We start from the raw sequence: 20387 nt of genomic DNA, 5'->3' as shown, positions 1-20387 counted from the left end.
ACATGACTCGACTGTGGCACTCCATAGTGCATTTACTAATTAATTGTTTCTATCACCACATTCCTAATCTTGACTCAGTCTTTTGGTAAGGAATAGAATCTGTCTGAGGCATGCCATATTTGAGTATTTGTATTTTGAATTTTATTTATTTCAGTAAATGTCAGACAAGACAGAAATAGCTCAATGGGAAAAAGATCATAAGGTTTTTATTACCATGCCTTAAAAAGTAATTATTTTGATAACTTACATAAAGTGGTCTTTCTAAAACTTAATGCATTCATTATTTTATGTTGAAGTATACCCATCACCTAATGCCTGATCAAAATGATGTTGATAGAATGTATTGTTTTCCCCCTTAAACAGGAATCATCTATTTTCTTACTACTTGGACTTCACAGCCTATTGGCATTTTATTTGCATTTCATGCATTGTGTTTTATAACCTACATGACATCTTGTTGCTTTAAGAATAAATATTTCTCAGTTGTCAGTGACTGCATTTGTCCACATAACATTTCAAATTAATGTCATCATTTCCTTTGAAAATGATATCACTAAGTTGAAAGAAATAGGAATTGAACTAGAAAAATGTATACTGCATCTTGTATCTGTTAAATCTCCCAATAATTGCCATTCTTTTCAGGTCATTATTTGCATTGTCATTATTTTCATGCAACTCAATGTTATTGTGTTTGAGAAACCATTCTCTAGTCTACCTTGAGTAAAGAAAAAGTAAAATAAGAGGAATGGACCAAGGAAACTGCATATAGAAGCATAACTATAAAAATACAAGCTTGGCCATATGGCGTGGGTTAAAGCATGACTTTAATATTATCAAGAGGTAATTGCCATAGAGAATTTTTTTTTACTCAATTCGGCTTGATTGGGAATTGGGCTCTGAAACTACAACATACCAAATGGCCAAAAATATCCCTGCCATTTAGGCTGCAGGATTAACGATGGTGAGTTCTGAGTACGCAGGAATGACATCACACCTGCAGGTGACGCAAACACTCGCCAAACTAGTTCTGATTATTCATGAAATTATACTAAATGATTCAAAAGCATAAAGCTGAAGCACACCACTCAGGCTTTATTTGACTGTGTCTGCTCACTCACATAACAGCTACTAGTTACACTGTCCCAAAGGGGCAGATAGTTAAGCCTAATGATTCATGGGTATATGTTAGATTAGAGAACTAGTTTTCCTCTCAAAGTCAACTTCAGGAAAACATTTGACCTAAAAACCACTAGATTGATTCCTATTCACAGAACAAGAACCAAGCCACTATTTTCCAGACCTTCTTTGGACACTTAGGTTTTAAATTTGATAATAAAGAAGCTCAGAGTATGTTCATATGCAGTCAATGGTAGGTGGTAGGGGGAGCAAATTATTGGGAGATGAGCTAAGCAATCTTGAATCTGTATCCCCTATTTATCACCAAAGAGCCAAACAATGGTTAAATTTCCTAATCAACTAATTAACCAAATAACCACGGAGTACAAGAGATTTCAGCAGACATAATAGAATAGGCATTCTTGTAACTAAATTATGTTAAGAATGCATGTTGCAGAACAGAGAAAAAAACTTAATCAGATTTAATCAGACCATACCCAACTATAAACTATTAGTATTGCAAATGACTCTAGAAAGAATTTGATTTACATGATCTCCAACTGCTTGCAGTAACTAAACTCTTTCCACATGTATTCAAATCACAAAGTATAAAATAAAGCAGGCATAAGACATATACTTGTGTCTGAATTGGGAGATGGTCCCAGAGGCTTAAGCTAGCCTCCTATCCCAGCAGTGTCAACCATTCCATTGGTGATGAAATCACAAATGTATTTTCACTTTGGCAAGCGTGCTGGGTATCTTTCAAGCCCTGTGATAAGTGCTTCAGACTTAGCCTCTTAGCATCTACATCAAGTAGGTCTTATTTCTTGCAATGTACAGAAAGAGAAGTGGCAGTTGAGATACATCCTTGTCTCTGATCACACAGGAGGATAAGCCAGTGTGTCTGGTCAAATGAATCATTACATTCTCCTATACTAGTGTTAAGACTTTCTTCCTGAAGATGATCAGAAACACCATGGGGCAGAACATGGCACATTAGCAGTTTCTTCTCACAGAAAGTAGGACAGGGGAGAGAAGCTCACAAATAAACACAATAAAGTAATATTTCATATACATCTTGCATTAAAAGTATGTAAAAGATTTTGTACACATTACCTCATGGCAGGCATACTTATGGAATGGCGAATGGAGTACCTTCAGGGCACAAACAGATTAAAGGGGGGAAAAAGAAGATAGCAAATTTAAGTACATAAAAATCTCTTGATTTACAGTTCTAAAATATCAGTTTCTGACATCTAAACTATTTTCTGCTCACCCAACCAAGATGATTATTTGTTTTCCTTGGGCATGGGAGGGGTGGGCATGGTCAACTTCCAAAGGATCTGAAGACAGAGCAGGTGGTCCACAGTCACATACTATTGTACTTCCTGAGAATATGTGGTGTCCCCTCTGGTCAGCCCAGTGGCCCACAGACATCATCTCCAAGTCCAACGTGTGTCTCACTCCTTTCTGATCAGAAAGGCAGCCAGGCACAAAGGTTAGTACCCAGGAAGTGCAGCCCAGCAAGTGGAAGCTATTCCTTTCATGGTAGAGCAACTGACCTTTGGAATGTAGGAAGCATTTGTTCAAAGAAGCATATGCAACTAACACAAGTCACACAGCCCAACATGAAGAAAGCTCTTCCTCACTCATTCGGGTTTGATTGTCAAGAACACATAGCTTAAATGTAAATGTTCTCGAGAATTTTGAGAAATGTATCCTCTTCATTGTAGAATAGCAGGCTCACCACCGCTCTACTTGCCTGCTGTTTTTCCACTGTGTCCCAATGAAGGATCAGGCAGGGCATAGGGAAGAAGCAAGGAGTCAATTTTCCTGGGCTGGTGTTTGCTCTCCTATCCCACTTTTCAAATTGGTCCCTGCTTTCTCTAATCCCCCAAAGCTAAAAGATCATGGGTCAAATTGGCCATCCTCTCCTAATAATACCCACTGATACTTGGCAGCATTTTACCCAAACGAAGTAAGAAAAGGACAAAGAAACTCAAAGGTTACCAGTCTTATGCAAGACACTATATATAGAAATTACACTCAGAAGATATTGTTAAAGGAAATCTACCATTACAAATACATTCATCTAATTGCCAACACATTTTTAGGGGAAAAAATTTGAAGTTCATAATAAGATCCTAGGTAGTTTAATCCAGACATTGGCAAACTTCGCAACACATGCATTTCCCCAACAAACGTTCTTCCAACTCCAGAAACATCAACACACTCCAAAGAGATTCTGAGAAATTCAGAAACTAGAGAAATGAAGTTTCTGTTTCTCACCTTCACTGTGTAGAAGTTTAGAACAAAAACAAAACCCACACTACTCTTGATTTCCACATTGTTTCCAAGGATCTAAGGATCTTGCCGATGAAGAAACGATGAAGAAAGAGATTTCTAAGAGATTTCTTGACAAGTGAGGTTGGTAGACAGAGTTCAGAAATTAAATATGTGCTTAAATAAGCTCAAACATAACAGCTATCTTATAACTAATTCCTTGCCTCCATTTACATTCTCTGAAATATAGTCCAGTGTTTTTGCGGGTGGTTGTGTGAAGAAAAGCAGGGAGGAGTGTGAGCCACAGATCTGCCCACACAGCCACAGGCACAAAACCACACAACCATACAACCATGAGGAGCTTACCCAATAGAGTGAGACCTGCAGCCAGGCAGCATGGGAAAGAAGAGCAGGGGCAGAGTTAGCATACAAGATTCAAAGAAATGACCATCTTGCCCCTTGTCCCCTTTCAAGAGCTCAGAAGGACAGATGAACTGGCTCCATTCACCCCTCTTTTTTGAGAACATACTTGGCCCCTTGAATCTACGAGTTGCTGGCTGGTTCTAGGATCCCCTGTGGATTCTAAAACCTGTGGATGCTAAAGTCTTTATGTAGCTACCTAGTGTGTTATGTATGTATAACCTGCACACCTACTTTAAACCATGTCTAAATTACATAGACTATCCAACATAAGGTAAATGTTACATAAATTTTATATCACATTGTATAGGAAATAAAGCAGCATACATAAAAATCTGTACACAATACACATGAAAATTTTAAAAAATATTTTTAACCCACAGTTGATTGGATTTATGGATGTAGAACTCATGTATTTGGCTGGCCAACTATACTGACTAATTTGGCTTTGAGAAGTTTTTAGTAATGTATTATAATTTTTGCTTCTAATCATTTTCCCATGTTTATAGCAATATTCAGACTCTAATTAAACATTTGGCTCCTCCAGATAGCTCATCCCTACTGGATCATAATCTGACAAATTTGCTATGAGTTACAGAGAAGATTCAGAAAATTCTGATAGCTTGCATTTCTTCAGTGTACCCTGCATTTAATGTGACTTCACTGCATTTCATGGTTGAACATTTTGGTGAGGTAATGCATATTACCAATGCTATTCCACAGATGGCGAAAGAGACCAGGGGATGATGCCACAACCATTCCCAGGTGACATCTCATGGCCGTCAGGTTTAGATGAGAACCTTACTTTAAGAAACAGAGCCTGATTTTTAATAAAATATGTAAATTGATGATGCTTTTTATTCTGTTACTTAAAAGGCCTGCATTGAAGGTTTGTGATTTTTATTCATTTAGAAGTATTTTAACGAAGAAAGTATTGTTTTTCTTCTAAGGAATCTAATGATTATCTGATCATCTTTTTGGAAAGGTTCAGAATTTTATTCTCAAATGTTCCAAAGAAATGTATAGGACAATTAATACAAAACATAGGATAACTTGATGCTTTACATCAAAGAAGGATTTAAAGTATAACATCTGTGCTAAATTTTCATCTTCCCACTGCCATTTTATAAATCAGCATGCTAATTAGAGCAAAATGTCAAAACATAATAATTTTTTTCACTTAGGAGTCTACTAAATTAAAAGCAATTTAAAAATAACTTGTTTGAGATGAATTTAAAACTAAAAATTATTTGTAACAGTGCTTGTCTTCAGGGAATTGTCACAGACACAAATGTTAGAAAGTATAGTTTGGGATAAAAATAAAAATATGTTTCCGAATTATTTTAGCTCCACAGAATAATTTAGAACTGAAGTTGAAAGTCTAGGGACACAGGTTACATTTTCAAGTGAAAATGTGAAATGTGAAATGTCCACCACAGCTTTGTATATTTGATGCTTGGTCCACAACTAGTGACTCTATTTTGGGAGGTGGTAGAAACTTTAGGAAGTGGAGACTAGCTGGAGAAAGCAAGTGATTAGGAGCACGACTCTGAAGGTTACACCAGGTCCTCAGTCCCTCTCCCTCTGCTTCCTGTATACCATCAGATGAACAATCGGCTCCCACCGCCATGATGCTCTGTTCACCATTGGCGCTCAATTAAGCACTAATGAATTGAGCACTGAACATTCTGTAAACTTTATCCCAAATAAAGCATCCCTCCTTTTAAATTGTTCTAAGTAGTACTTCAGCATGGAAATGAAAAGTGTTGCTGCTACAGAAAATTGGTACCATTGAAGTGAGGTCGTTGCTGTGACTCAACCTCACAATGTAGTTACTAACTTCTTTGTTTAGGGGGGGGCGCAAGTTGGGAAAGTTTGAAACTATGGGATAGATTTGCCCTAGAATGTTATAAATACTAGAATGATAATAGAAATGAGGACATTAGAGAACACTTCATGAAGTTTCAGATGGGAATGAAGACTGTACTAAAAATTGAACTGGCTTACCGAGGCTATCTGTATTTTGTTTGTGTCTTGAGACTGTGAGAGGCTGCCTTTAAAAGTAACAGTCTGATTTTTTTTCTAGTTATTCTATTATTCCTTCCTTTGGGACTGGGAGTATTTATTCTGTCATCATTGTGTCCTGGAAGTATGTGACTTTCATTTTGATTTTACAGGGGTTCATAACCTTGCGTTTCAGAAGAGGCTTTTGACTTGGATTTTTGAACAATGTTGGAACTGTTCGGATTTTGGGAACTCTGGGAGATGGACTAAATGCATTTCGCATTATGATGAGATGGCCAAGTACCTTTGGGAGCCAGGAATGGGATGTTAAAGTTTGAATATGGAAATATCCTCTACAGGCTATTTTGGGAAGTGGTAAAAATTTTAGGAGTTGGGGCCAACCAGAGGAAGTAGGTTACTAAAAGACATGTCCTTGAATATTATACCAGATCCTTAGTTCCTTTCTCTCTTTCTGCTTCTTTTTATTTTTAACTTTTTGTGCCAGTCCTGGAGCTTGAACTCAGGGACTAGGTACTTCCCCGAGATTCTTTGGCTCAAGGCTTAGTGCTCTACTACTTGAGCCACAAGGCCACTTCTGGCCTTTTCTGGCCAGTCCTGGCTGTCTTCAAACTGTGACCCTCAGATCTCAGCCTCCTGAGTAGCTAGGATTACAGGCGTGAGCCTGCTCCTTGTCTACCTCAAGATGATTCATCCCTTCCACTATCATATCTGCTTTACCAGGAGCCCAGAATCAATGGAGCCAGGGATTATGACTGAACCCTGAAAAGGTGTGCAAAATAAATCCTTTTCCCCTTTAAGATGTTTTGCTCAAGTGTTCTGTTACAGCAACAAAAACAATAACAAGTATGTTGTATATTCTATGGAGAACATTAATGAAAAGTTTAAAACTTGAAGAAAATGAGCTTATCCCATTTGTGTGAAAACAAAACAATGTTAAATCAGGAGAAATGACAACTAATACAGCCTGGACAGTATCTTGAAATAATGTGTGAATGTGAATATACCATCTAATTGCATATCTGTAACATAGTCTTCATTCAATGACTGAAGCCTTAATAAAGTAGAGCGACCTCTGGATAATGGGCACTTCCTAATTTCTTTCATGTGGCTCACCTTATAATGGAGATCATCACTTAATAAAGATAAAAACTAACATTCATTCAAAATGTGATACATGCCAGGCTCTCTTTGACCACTTTTGTAATAACTCAATGACATTTTTTTAAATGTCAGAATTGAATTCAGGGTTTCACTTAAGCAAAACACACGCTAGATCAGGGTGATACACACCCAGCTCACTGTTGTACTCTTATTTCTGTTTTATAAACAAGAACCAAGATACAGATGATATGTTTCATTTATCCTCTTAACCTGCCCTCCTGAAGCCCAGTTTCCTAGGAGTTAGTTTCAAAGCCAGGTTTTCTGGAAGCAAGTTTCTAGGAGCAGATTCCTAGAGTACTACCACCAAAGCCCCACTAAGGAAAAACCACAGAGAGGTATATTGAATGAGCTTCAGAGGTAGCTGGAAGGGGTCCTTACAGATGGAGAAATTCTTCTGGGAGGCAGTATTATATGATAATCTCAGTGTTCAAGTGAAAAATTTAAGCTATATGTACAGAAAATTTTATAAACATAGCAAATTATAATTCCTCAGATATCAACCAGTAATATGGTTTTTCCTATTGTTGTTTGTTTTCTCCTTTCTTCCTTTTTTCCTTCATTCTTTCTCCTTCCCTCCCTCCCTCCTTTCCTTCCTATCTTCCTTCTACTCTCTTTCTTTCTTTTTTGAGCCAGTACTAACTAGGGCTTGAATTCAAGGCCTTTGGGTTCTTGCTTGGCTTTTGTTTTGCTCGCCATACCTCCACTTCTGGCTTTTTGTTTGTTAATAGGAAATAAGTTTCTAGGTTTCACCTGCCCTGGATGACTTTGAACCAGGAGCCTCAGATCTCAGCCTCCTGAATAGCTGGGATCACAGGTGTATAGTATTGGCACCAGCTTGGTCTTTCCTATAGTAGGGGACTGCTTAGTAAATTTATGTAAGTGATTTAATGCCACTGGTATGACTTGCAAGTTTCCTTGTAATCAAATTAGGAGTAACTAATAATTTAAAAGGTTAACATCATCATAATTTCTCAAAAAAAATCAATTGCTGTGATAACACTGTATTAGTAAAAATGAAAATAAAGCAATGCACTTATATTGATGCATGTCCTTAACTGTAAAAGTCTTCTGAGGGATATCAACCAACTTCAAAATAAGTTAACATTTTTAAACAAGCAAAAGATATGAGAGTAAAAACTAAACAGGATAACTTCACTATATAAAACCTAAAATGGCAATAAAATATTTCTGTTATCTACAGTGAAGATATCTGGTTGAAAATTACTTTGTGTTCATGGTAGTTTTAGGCAATAGTGAAATGCTGAAAATAACTATAATGTGGAAGATACTTATTTAAAAGATTTGCAAACACGATATACAGGATTGGGTCATTAAAAATGAAGATGTAAGCTGGGCACCGGTGGCTCACGTATGTAATCCTACCTACTCAGAAGACTGAGATCTGAGGAACATGGTTCAAAGCTAACCCATGCAGGAAAGTCCATGAGACGCTTATCTCCAATAAACCACTCAGAAAACCAGAAGTGGCATGTGGTTAAAGCTGTAGAGCACTTGCCATGAGCTGAAGAGTGCAGGGACAGAGCCCAAGACCAGAGTTCAAGCCTCACGACCAACCAAAAAAAAAAAAGTTGTAAAAAAAAGAACTATTTGCAATAAATAAATTGCTAAATAAATAACTAAATTTCTAAAGAAGAAATGAGTAGAAGAAAAACCCCAATGGTGTCTTTTTAAAATGAAATGTAAGTGTTTTGGTATTTAGCACAGAAAAAACAACAGATAATTGTATTAAAAAATGTAACCTAGAAGAGTTTACCACAGCATATTCCACTGAATACATACATTACTTTCTCCTTTAAACCAAGCCTAAAAACCAGATGCCAGTGGCTCATGTCTGTAATCTTAGCTACTCAAGAGACTCTTTCTCCACTGAAACATCAAAAAACCCAAAAAGGCGCAAAGTAGTATAGTGCTAGCCTTGAGCATAAGAGCTCAGAGGCAGCACCAAGGCCTTGAGTTCAAGCCCCACCACTAACAACACCTAAAACAAACAAACAAACAAAAAACCACCAAGACTAAAAAGATCAGAATATGCTGCTTTTTTTTATCCTCTTTAACCTCAATCTACTTTAACTAGTAGAAAGGATACCTTTCGGAATAGGGCCCTTGGCTGACCAGGCGGAAAATGTCTTAATATAATCTTTTAGGTTTGGCACCAATTAAGACCATTTTTAGCCAACAAAGATAAGACCACCAATCACAGGCAATGCTTCTTTGACAGGATTCTGTGGGTCTTTCCCATATACCTCATGTCTCCAAACTTCTTGCTGATGGCTGTCCCAACATTGCTGAAAGCTGCAGTTGCCTTCTGACCTGCGTGACTCAGGGTTTCGTGTGTTTTCTTGTAGCTAGAAGAAATAGAGAACCATGGTAAGCAATACTGTCCAAGTAAACATTCATCTTCCTTCTCTCACCTCTTCTTTCTTTGGAAATTACCTTTTCTAAACAGACTTAGGAAGAAAAATGAGTGATTTATAGAAATCACTGCATGGGGATGACAGGCGGATGACTATTGGTCAGAAAGAGAGTCAGGACATTAAATCTGAAGAATTTACATACATAATCCCAGACATGAATATGTAGATCTTCATCACAAATAATGGAACTGAGAAGACAGTATTTTTGTTTTGACTCTATTTTTTTTCTTGAAAATATTTATCAAGTTTGTATCTTGGTATTTATAATGCTATCCACACTTAATCTCCTATCTTCACTATCTTGAATAGCTCCCAAAGACTGCTGAATAAAGTCCAAATCCTGCATCTAATATTCTAGGTTGTCTATATTTTAGCCATAGTTCAGCCTCATTTCCTACTGTGATCCCAGGCATACCTTGCTCTTGATACTCATTAAACAGATCTCATAGATTTCCTACCTCTATGTTTCTATCATAATACTAATTCCACATTGAGTAAACTCTATCCATCCTACCTCTTGAATTTCTTCTTAGACTGAGCTTGAATATCCCATTCTTATGAAAATTCTCTGAAGTATCTTTCAGTTTCCCTTCCTCTAAATTTTCACAGCACGTTCACACAGGACTTCTAATATGCTTGTTATTATTATTTATTATTAAAATACTTTTTATTACCTTTAAGTAGCCGCACAAAGGAGTTGCTATTCAACAAAACAACTTATGAATATAATGCATCTTGATCAATGTTACTAATTTGAATTTTCTCACTCAACCTCCTGAACCTACACTTTCCTCATTTTTCTTAATCTTGTAGGATTTTAGATTGCATTGTTCCCAATCTTCTTCTCTTCATCTAATTCCCTCCCCTTGATCTCAACCTGTTCCTTTCAAATACCTATTTCCTGGTGTTTACTTGGTTGACCTTTTGATTTAGCTTTTCTGAGGAATTACCCTATTTGAGTTCTCCCCTGAAGCTACCGTATTTCTATTAATACATTTGTGTATACTTGCATACTATACTTTGTAAACTAATTCCCACTTCCACATATGAGAGAATGGATGTAACCTTTGTTTCTCTGGGCCTGACTTGCTTCACTTAACACAGTTTTTGCCAGCCAGGTCCTTCCAATTTTTTTTTGCAAATAATGTAAAATCAGTGTTTTTAAAGGTAAGTATCAATGGTACAAACAGACATTTGCAAATGATAGCTGTGTCTACCAAAAGTAACCATAGGTTTTGAAGGGAAACAAAAGCTTGTGTTATTAATTTTGTTAAAAGGAAGTAGAAAGAGTAGAAATACAACTAGTTACTTAACTTGTAATTTTAGTGTATATAGCTGGGAATAATAATGACACATAATAATATAGTGACAGTTTAAAAAACACTTTAGGACAGTAATATAGTGACTTTGTTTAGATCCTGTGGTCTTGCTACAAAGACTGTCACTACTCAAGGGCAAGCAAGTGATTCATCTTTGTGTCTCCATCATCTGGCAGAATGCAGGAGAAACTCCATGAATAACTAGAATGAATGAATGGATGAGATCAAAAAGATGATCCTTTGACTCCAAGTGAGAGTAATGACATCAGGAAGAGAAAGAAGTGTAGAAGATTATAGGTAGAATGCATAGACTTTACAAGTGACTATAAATGACAAGTAAGAAAATAAAAATCATTGTCCTCCAGCAATTCCACTTTTGGGCATTTACCCAAATGATCAAACAAGGTCATACCAAAGCTACCAGCACAACCATGTTGATTGCAGCATTATTTACCACAGCTAAGGTATGGAACCAACCCAGATGCCCCTCAGTGGATGAGTGGATCAAGATAATGTGAGAGAGATATATATCTATGTATATATATATATATATATATATATATATATATATATATATGAATTCTGTGCCTCTGTCAGAAAGAATGACATTGCCTCTGGGAAATGACATTGCCCCATTTGTTAGGAAATGGAAAGACTTGGAAAAAATTATATTGAGTGAAGTAAGCCAGGCCCAAAGAAACATAGATCCTATGGTTTCCCTTGTTTACAGTGACTAGTACATGTCTAGGACAAGCAGAGAAGGTCAAAGGCTATGTACATACGACCACATGAGATAATGTTAAGCAAAATGTACCCCAAGACAGGGACACAGAGGTTTTTTTTTCTTTCTTGCTAGTGTTTTTAATGTATTTACAATGCACTATGTGATTCTTTTGTTTCTTTTGTAGGTTCTTCCCCCATGGTATAACCCCTGTTTTCACTGGATTTGATGCCTGTGTTCTGCATCTCATATATTCATTTTTGTAATTTGGGGAGGGGAAGGGATATTGCAGAACACTTAAATGGGGATGCTGGCTGACTCATTGTGATGATAAGACGTACAGGACACTATACTGAAAACAAATGTTACAATGTCGGGGTGGGGAGTGGGATGAGTTGGGGAGGTGGGGAGGAAAGTGATGGTGGGAGAAAATAAAGGAGGAGGTGACAATGCTCGCTGTGAAGTGCACTCATTACCCTATTCTGTAACCCCTCTGTCCAACATTTTTACAATAAAAAAATTGCAAAAAAATCATTGTCCTGCAGCTTTGAACATGATGATAGGAAGGATTGTGATGCTATCCATCTGGACAAGAAATTTCTAAGAGTTCATGAATAAAGTCAAGGATCAAGGATAACAGATATAAAGCCCAAGGAATCAAAAGCAATGAGCAAAAATTTGGAAAGATTTTAAAAATAGATTCATCTTTATGATATACATACTGTTTTCTTCCACTTTATGGTGCCCCGAGGTTCATTGCCTCAAATCCTCCTGAAGCCTATACCAGTTTCATGAAATGATTTCAAATCACATGCAATCAGCTATGAAGGAACTTCCTTCCCTGAAACTCCTTTCCTTTCCTACAGTCCTACAGTCAGTCACTCAGTCTTAAGTATACTATCAGACCCTGGCAAATGCATTAATACACACACATTCCTTGGCTTTCCCAAGATCTGAAATCACTTTAATGATAGGCTATCTTGTTAGGCTCTTTTTGTTAACAGGACCAAGTGAACTTATACCATAAAACACCATATATTATTTATTCACACAATGCCTGGTTTTCAGTTCATATAAAATATATATTATCTATATCATATAACCAAAATTAAATACACAAAATCAAATACACACACCTAACTTGCTGTTTATAAAGGGCAGTTAGCAAAGCTTTAAATGTTAAAGCTGAGAAGCCATCAGATGATAATGAGGCATGATTATGAAATGCCATGTGCTGAGAATTCTTCACAAGGGACAAGTTATTCAACAGGTCCCCTAGCAGCATCCAGAACATTTCAATCAATGAAGATCACTGTCTTTAAAAATGTGTGGTTCTGGGGCTGGGCAGTTGGCTCAGTGGTAGAGTGCTTGCCTTGCATGCCTGAGGCCCTGGGTTTGATTCCTCAGCACCACATAAGCAAAAAGAAAAAAGCCGGAAGTGGCGCTGTGGCTCAAGTGGTAGAGCGCTAGCCTTGAGCTGAAGAGCTGAGGGACAATGCTCAGGCCCAGAGTTCAGGCCCCACAACCGGACCAAAAAAAAAAAAAAGTGTGGTTCTAGCCTTAAAAATAGAGGATTTATTTACAAAAAATAAAGAAAATTCCTGTATTCCTATCCTAGTTACATTTCTAAGATAGTGACAAGAGTATTCACAAAGTAGCCATTGGTTTAGGAGAGCAGTTCTAGAAAAGTGCATTGAAAACTGAAATCAGTGCATGTAGAAGTGAGCAAAGCACAGCAGAGATGAAATGTATTCATACCATATGGCCTGAGGTTTGGAATTAGGCTCCCTTCTTTGCTCCAAATCCATCTCCCTTTTTACCTTCCCCAAACATAAAGACAATAGCAAAAAAAAAAAAAAACCAAGAAAGCAAAGGCATTTGTATATGTTTTTAAATTCTCTCAAGGCTAGATACACAAAAGACTGTCAAGAACAAGCATGACAACAAACCCTGCACACAGATGCTGCCCTGACCTGCTTCTTCTTTATTCTTGGACTCTTTCTAGAAAGATCATGTGAGTTAGCCATGTCATTATTCCTACATATTGGGTCAGGTCCTATTCCAGTTTGAATCCAACTGCAGAGTAGAATATGCCCAAATCTTCATTAACATACCATAGACTTTCTTTTCTTTATACATCAAACTAAATAGGTCATGATGGCTTAATCAGAATGCAAAGTATTGCAGCTGTGAATCATGCACATCTAGTGCTTTGAAATTCTATCCAACTAACCTGGCCACAGCTCATCGTTCCCTCATGTCCAAATAGATATTCTTTAAAAAATTTTTTTATTGGAAAGATACTTTATAGAGGGTTTACAGTTACATGAGTAAGGCAATGAGTACATTTCCTATTGAGTATTGTTCTTTTATCATGAGAAGTATAAATCTCATCTTGGAATGGAAGTCATAAAAACTAACAGAGCCAGAATGTATATCATTCACAGAGATAAAGATTTTGTTCTCAAGGCTGGGAAGGTGTCTCAGTGGTAGAAAGCTAGCTAGCTTTGAGCTGAAGAGCTGAGGGACAATGTCCAGGCCCAGAGTTCAGGACCCACAACCGACAAAATAAAAAAAAAGACTTTCTTCTCACTCCTCCCAAGATAGGATTAAGACCCCCCTCTTTCCTTTGTACTCAGGGGGAAAAAAGGGAGAAAGATCCTTTCTTGAATTTATGTGATTGATAGACTTACTCAAGAAAACAGACTGATTCTTCCCTACTAGCAAAAAGTAGTTCATTGAGTCTTCATTTCTATCACATAGGAATGGGTATGGTATCAGTTCAAGGATGCAGCTAAGCCTCAATTTCAACCCAGGCAATCAAGTATTTTAGCCCACAGGCTTAATCACAACCACTCTCATTTCAATAAACATCACTAACAGTCACCAAGCAGGCCAAGCAAAGACTTCAGAGTCATCTTTGATTTCTCATCATCCACTTCCGGGCCACTTCCAGGAAGTTCTGTGAGACTGACTTCCAAATTCTACCCTATTTGTCCACAACTCTCCCTCACATCCTCACCTACCTGAAATAGAACACTTATCACCTAAGTGATTTTCCAGTTTCTACTACTCATACCTCTCCACAATGCATTGCACAAAGTAACCAGAGTGATCTTTTGAAACGTCAGTCAGAAATCATCACTTCCAGTAGCGTTGAAAGCTCTGGGAATAAAATTCTCACTAAGGAACCCCAGAGGCTGAGACCTCATTCCCTTGACTAATTTCTCCACACGAGAGATTTTATAAGCTAATTCTCACCTCAGGCTCTTTGAGCAACTTTCCCTCAGTTGGAAAGCTCTCTACCAGATCATTCATAGTTTTTTGACCTTATGGATTTATTAGAATGTAACCCCTAGGAAATTGTGCATCCATATATATGAAGAACAGTGTGCAATGCATTGCAGGAAATACTTCAGGATTTACGTGGTACATAAGGCAAAGGCATGTGTAGAAAATTCGAGTTGTGCTCACTCACAGAAAGGCCAAGTCTTATGAAGAGACATGGACGGCACAGACTTCCAAAAGCATTTTCTGTTCCTCAGTGGTGAAAACCAAGGTGCCCAGTTTGTTTCTCTACACTTGGCAAGACACAATTCAGAATCATAAAGATCACTAATGTGACAGACTTCTATTGCTCTAGAATGAAGTTTCCCTCAGCTTCATCACTTCACCCATCTAGATATTCCCTAGATATTCTTTCTTGCCACTGAGCCTCAGCTAAGCCACTCACAATAGGATTTCTGTGTCTGGGGCTGGATCTCAGAAGCTTTGACCCTCTCTGGCACATCACCCTATGCTGTTGTCACTACAGAACTTGCAAGAATATCTTCCTGTCTCCATTGCATTTCTTACTTCCTGTTCTTTCCTCTTTTAATAGGGAATCATGTAGGAATCTTGTCCACCTTTGTTGAATCCTATTATCCTTCTGGACTAGATTTACCTCAATATAAATAATGCCCAATAATAGGCACTCATTAAGGCTTCTTGATAAATGGCTGGGTAGGATCTCTTTATGGCTTTCTAGTCCCTGTGTATGAAGAATAACTGAGGCCAAAGCATCAGTTCAGAGCCTCTGTACCTGCCTTCTAGCTCAACACCATTGATGAACTGGATGCTTTCCTTAACAGAAGGAACCTTCTCCCCTACCTGGGCCTTCACTGGATTGTGTCATCCCCCCAGAAAATTCCACTTTCCCCTCTTGTCCTGATTATATTCTGACTCCTTCAGAGCTCTGCTTACACAAGAAACCTTCCCTAGGATTCAGGCACTACTCCTTTCCCTCCTTCTCATTCTCCTAATATGCTGTATTTTCTTTTTTCACAGTTAAAATCATTTAACTCACGAACAAAACAAAACTGTCTTCTTGATGATACTGTAAGGTTCATTAGCACAGGGAATCAATCTGCTATGTTCACCTATCCAGAAGCTTTATTCTCAGTAGACTCCCAATTTGTTTCTCAAACATGGGAAAAGGCAAATGTTGTATTCTTCCCTGTAGGAAGAGGCCAGAAGTCATTGGTGAACTTGCCTTGTGCTCACCCCATGTTCCAGGATGAATATGCTTCTGGCTGCTTCCTGTCTCCATCAGACCTATCATAATGACAGAACCTTGCACAGATATTTTCTGTTCTCTCACGATTCCTTTAGAAACGCAGTATCCCTGTCCCCATTTGGAGGCCTTCTTGCTGCTGTTAGATTAGGGAGGCCAAGTAGAGATATCCTGCCATTCTTTTGCCAAAAGGAAATTCAGATCAATGTAACAATGAAACCTAGAGACCTGAATTAAATGCAAAAGCAATCAGACCCAAGGAACTTGAGGTTGTTCAGCCTCACACTGTCAGGGCTACTCATCGGTATTAGCCACAAAAGTGCACATGTGGAAAGACACAAATCAGTGACAAATAAGCTTATTTAAACTAGGGCCTAATAGTCAGCAATCCTTCTCAGGATGGTTCATAATATGATGTAATATAGACCTTAAACGGGTGCACATAGATTGTAATTGTCAGGTTGGGGACAGTTGCTTAGCCCTCAGAGATAAATGTATGAACTCCCTAGCTATATTCCTATCTTACTCTAGACTGTGCCCTGACTCTGCCCATGGGATCCTTTGGGTACACAGAATAGAAGCCCAGAGAGCAGCAAGGTGAGGAAAAATTCTCTGTGCACATGGAAACCAAAGAAGCCACCCTTCAGAGACCACAGGCTCCTCATAGACCAAAGGCCTTGGATGTTAGTTCTTAGGAATCAGCAGGCAAAATTGGCCTCCTGAAAAATTGAAATAATCACTGTCAAATCTGTGGTATCTTTATGCTCAGGTAAAAAGTACTTCAAAGAGGAAAATTGTTTCTCATATAGGTATTAAAACACTGTTTTCACACTCCAATGAATGGAAATAGGAAAGAAAAGGCATAATCTGAAGACAAAAATTTCTTGATGATGGAATGTGGGCTAACATTAAGATCCAGGAAAGTTCTCCATCAACCTCTAACCCTTAACAACCAACCAACTAAAAAATCTCTCATATATATGAGAACTTTCTTCCTTTTGGAACAAGAATACTTGACAGGAAAATATTCAAATAATTAGAAAAAATAAACATATAAGCTACAAAGCTCCATAGTCTGAATGGAATTAAGAGTTTTAGCAAAAAAAAAAAGTTTTATTGTATGAAGTTTTCTTTAGAGTTGGCCTAATTTGCACTATTTTTAGCTACACTGGGACTTGAACTCAGGGCCTCACACTTGCTAAGGCATGTGTTCTAACACTTGAGCTAAGTCCCCAGTCCTGATTTGCAACATATTTTAATGATGAGTCAAAGCTCTACTTCTGTTTTAGAGATAATATGTTTTCCTCGCTCCAAGGAAGAAATCAGCCTTGTAATTAAAAATGAACAACAAAGCTAAGGAGGATAAAGAGATAGCAAGCTACCCAAACTTTTAAAGCGTTGCGTTGCTGTCCTCACACTTACGCAGTAGTGGTTTGCATGTCATGCCAGCTTTTGCTGAAGTTCTGCTTTAATTCATTCATCAGATTCATGCCGAGCTTTTGTTTGATCTCCACCAGATGTCTTTCTTTTGCTGACAAGACTTGTCTTAAGGTCGTAATTTCGTCTTCTAGCTACAGGTAGGAGAAAAAACAGTGAGGCAAAATGTCAGACGGGATGAAGAGTGCATTCCCAAAAGCTAAGTATATGCAAGAGGTCTGCATAATCTTAGCTCTGGTATCACCAAAAGTTTCTTCTACACCTATGATACTCTAATAGCAGAAGCTAGAAATAGAAGTTTTAGCCTTTGTTCTTATAAAAATAAACAGTACTCCTTGTAAAACGAATTCAGATTGTGCTAGGTGTGGCAGTACATGCTTGCATTCCCAACACTCTGGAGGTCAAGGTAGGAGCATTGCAAGTTCCAGGCTAGTCTGAGCTACACAGGGAATCTCTGTCTCTAAAACAAAACAAAATTCAGATTACATGGCAAAATTTGAATAAGAAAACAAAAATTAAAACCACTGTAACCTATTAGAAAATAGCCACCATTTTTTCCTGGTTTTTATGTATCCAAATTGTCTAAGGGTGTACATAAAATAGCTTTTGAACAAAATTGGTTTTGTAATACACATTTTACTTTGTAATGCAATTTCTTTCATTCATTCATATTTGTTTACTTCTGCCAACCACAGATAACTATGCTGGTATGCAAATAAATTTGGTTGGCATTATGGTTTATCTAAGTTCAAGAAAGGAGAGCAGGATATGTGTAAGGAAATGATTTGGATGACTTTTTCTTGAACAATTTCATGGACATATAACAGACTGTATATATTTGAACAATTTCATGGACAAATAACAGACTGCATATATTTGGAATCTATCATTTTTAAATTTTGACATGTTTATCTACCTGTGCAGCCATTATCATAATCAAGGCAATAAACATAGATATCATCTCCCAAAGTGCTCTTTGTAATTTCTTTCTCTCTTCTTCCCCTAACCTCTACCCTTAACAGGTGCCAATGACATTCTTTCACTAGAATTGATTTAGCTTTTCTTTCGGCAATACTGGTTTTTGAACTCAGGGCCTTGTACTAGGTGGGCTGGTATGTTATCACTTTAGCCACACCTCCAGCTTTGATTTTTGCTGGTTATTTTTGAAGATGGGATCTAGTAAACTTTTCTGTCTGCACTGGTTTCCAACCTCAGTCCTCCAGATATCAGCCTCTGGACTAGCTAGGATTACAGATGTGAATGTGTGCCCATCTTCTCTATAGTTTAGTTTATGTAACAATGAAAAAATAAGCAAAGTGGAGCATGTATGGTCACTAGAATATTATTCAGCCATAAAAAGAAATAAGGAATAAAATAAAATTAAAAAAAAGAAATAAGGAACTGACAATGCTATAATATAGATGAAGTTTAAAAGCATTAGGTTAAGTGAAGGAAGCCAGACAAAAGAGGTCACATATTATACAACTTCATTTATCTGAAGGACTCAGGAGAGAGAACTCCACAGAGACAGAATGCAGACTGGTGGTTGTCTGAAACTGGAATTGGGATAGAAAGCAACTGCTAAGTATGAGTGCTTTCCTTTTAGGGAGACAAAATTCATGTTTTGGAACTGGATTCAGGCTGTGGTGATACAATACTGTGTGTTCATTCACTTTGAAATAGTTAATTTTAAGTTAAATAAACTTATCCTGATATAAACACAAAAAGCAAATTAATTGAGCTGAATTAGACAATAATCATTAGATCATTAGATAATAATTATTAGATAGTTATTTAAATAATAATCTCATCATTAGTCTAATCTATTATCTAGTTAATGAATTAAATAATTCATTATATCAATTATAATAATTCATAAATGTACATTTATGTTGTAAACAGAAAATTTATGATTTTGTTTTATCTATGAGACTACATGAAATCTGTAACTAGAACCCAGAAGAAATGTTGTGATTAAACTGATCATCAGTACGATGTTTAGCATTTAGTATATTACAAGTACTGTCCAAAGCTTTCCTTTTTCTGGCTACTCTTTCCTTTGAGTTTCAGTCACTAAGAACTAAAATTAAAGTTAAGGTCTCTTTGCATTAGCCATACGGATAAAAAGTAATGAGTGAACTGTTCACTCTCACTTCAGAAAGAACACAAAGTCTTCAGAAAGGAGCTGAGAAAGGCCCAGAATATAAGTCAACTTTGCAAACCTAAGAGACAGCAGCTTGAGAGCATTGTGTGTTCTTGGGGAATCTCACACTAAATGAAGAGGAAAGAGCCAAAAGAGAGACTGAGGAAGCTTGAACACAGGGTTGCCTATTTGATGATGCTGTCTGGTATTTTTCCTGCTCCTATTAATACCTATTTTTCTTGAGTCATTTTATCTAGGGGGCAATGACAGCATTAGATTGTTATATAATCACATCTGACATTTTTATGCCAATACTTCATCTTTTCTGAAAGCTAAGACACAATGTGGAATGCAGCTTAGTGTAATTGAAGTGGATACGGAATGACAGTCTTGCAGAATTATTGATCAAGTTTATTTTAAGCATTAGAAAAATTAGACATTTAAAAACCAGAAAAGCAGCCGGTAATAAAACAGAACAAATATTTGAAAGAGAACAGTACTTTCTGATAGACTGATAAGATTTATTTTAAAAAATGCATATTTTACTTCTGGTATTTGTAAGTCCAAATATGTGGTTAAGCAGCAAAACAAGCTAATTACAGGAATGTACATGAGGCATGACCACAGTGAGCTGAAGATCAAATTGGGTTAAAAGAGACTAATCTGAGGCTGAATTCACTCAAGACAAAGTTTCTGACACGTCTTTATTGTGTTTGGTGGTATCTCCCACCAACAAAGGCAGGCAAACAATAGACTGGCCTCTGCAGAAAGCTTG

The 20387-nt window shown here is 37.3% G+C and overlaps 1 protein-coding gene across 4 annotated transcripts in view; it reads right to left on the bottom strand.

Annotated features, from left to right (window-relative positions):
- Tpd52l1 (tumor protein D52-like 1) overlaps positions 1-20387 on the bottom strand; it is an 80796-nt gene that overhangs the window by 6341 nt on the left and 54068 nt on the right. For 2 of the 4 annotated variants that reach the window (XM_013026864.1, XM_013026866.1), the window contains exons 3-5: positions 17455-17603; positions 9270-9371; positions 2233-2271 (exon numbers count right to left, since the gene is read on the bottom strand). In XM_013026864.1, the coding sequence (XP_012882318.1) occupies positions 2233-2271; positions 9270-9371; positions 17455-17603 (290 nt within the window). The remainder of the gene's footprint in view (positions 1-2232; positions 2272-9269; positions 9372-17454; positions 17604-20387) is intronic. The other 2 variants (XM_013026865.1, XM_013026867.1) reach the window with 1 other exon arrangement.

The sequence above is a fragment of the Dipodomys ordii genome, unplaced genomic scaffold (genome assembly GCF_000151885.1).
Source record: "Dipodomys ordii isolate 6190 unplaced genomic scaffold, Dord_2.0 Scaffold97, whole genome shotgun sequence".
Lineage (NCBI taxonomy): Eukaryota > Metazoa > Chordata > Mammalia > Rodentia > Heteromyidae > Dipodomys > Dipodomys ordii.
The sequence above is the reverse complement of the archived record's forward strand: the minus strand, read 5'-3'. Positions and strand labels throughout refer to the sequence as shown.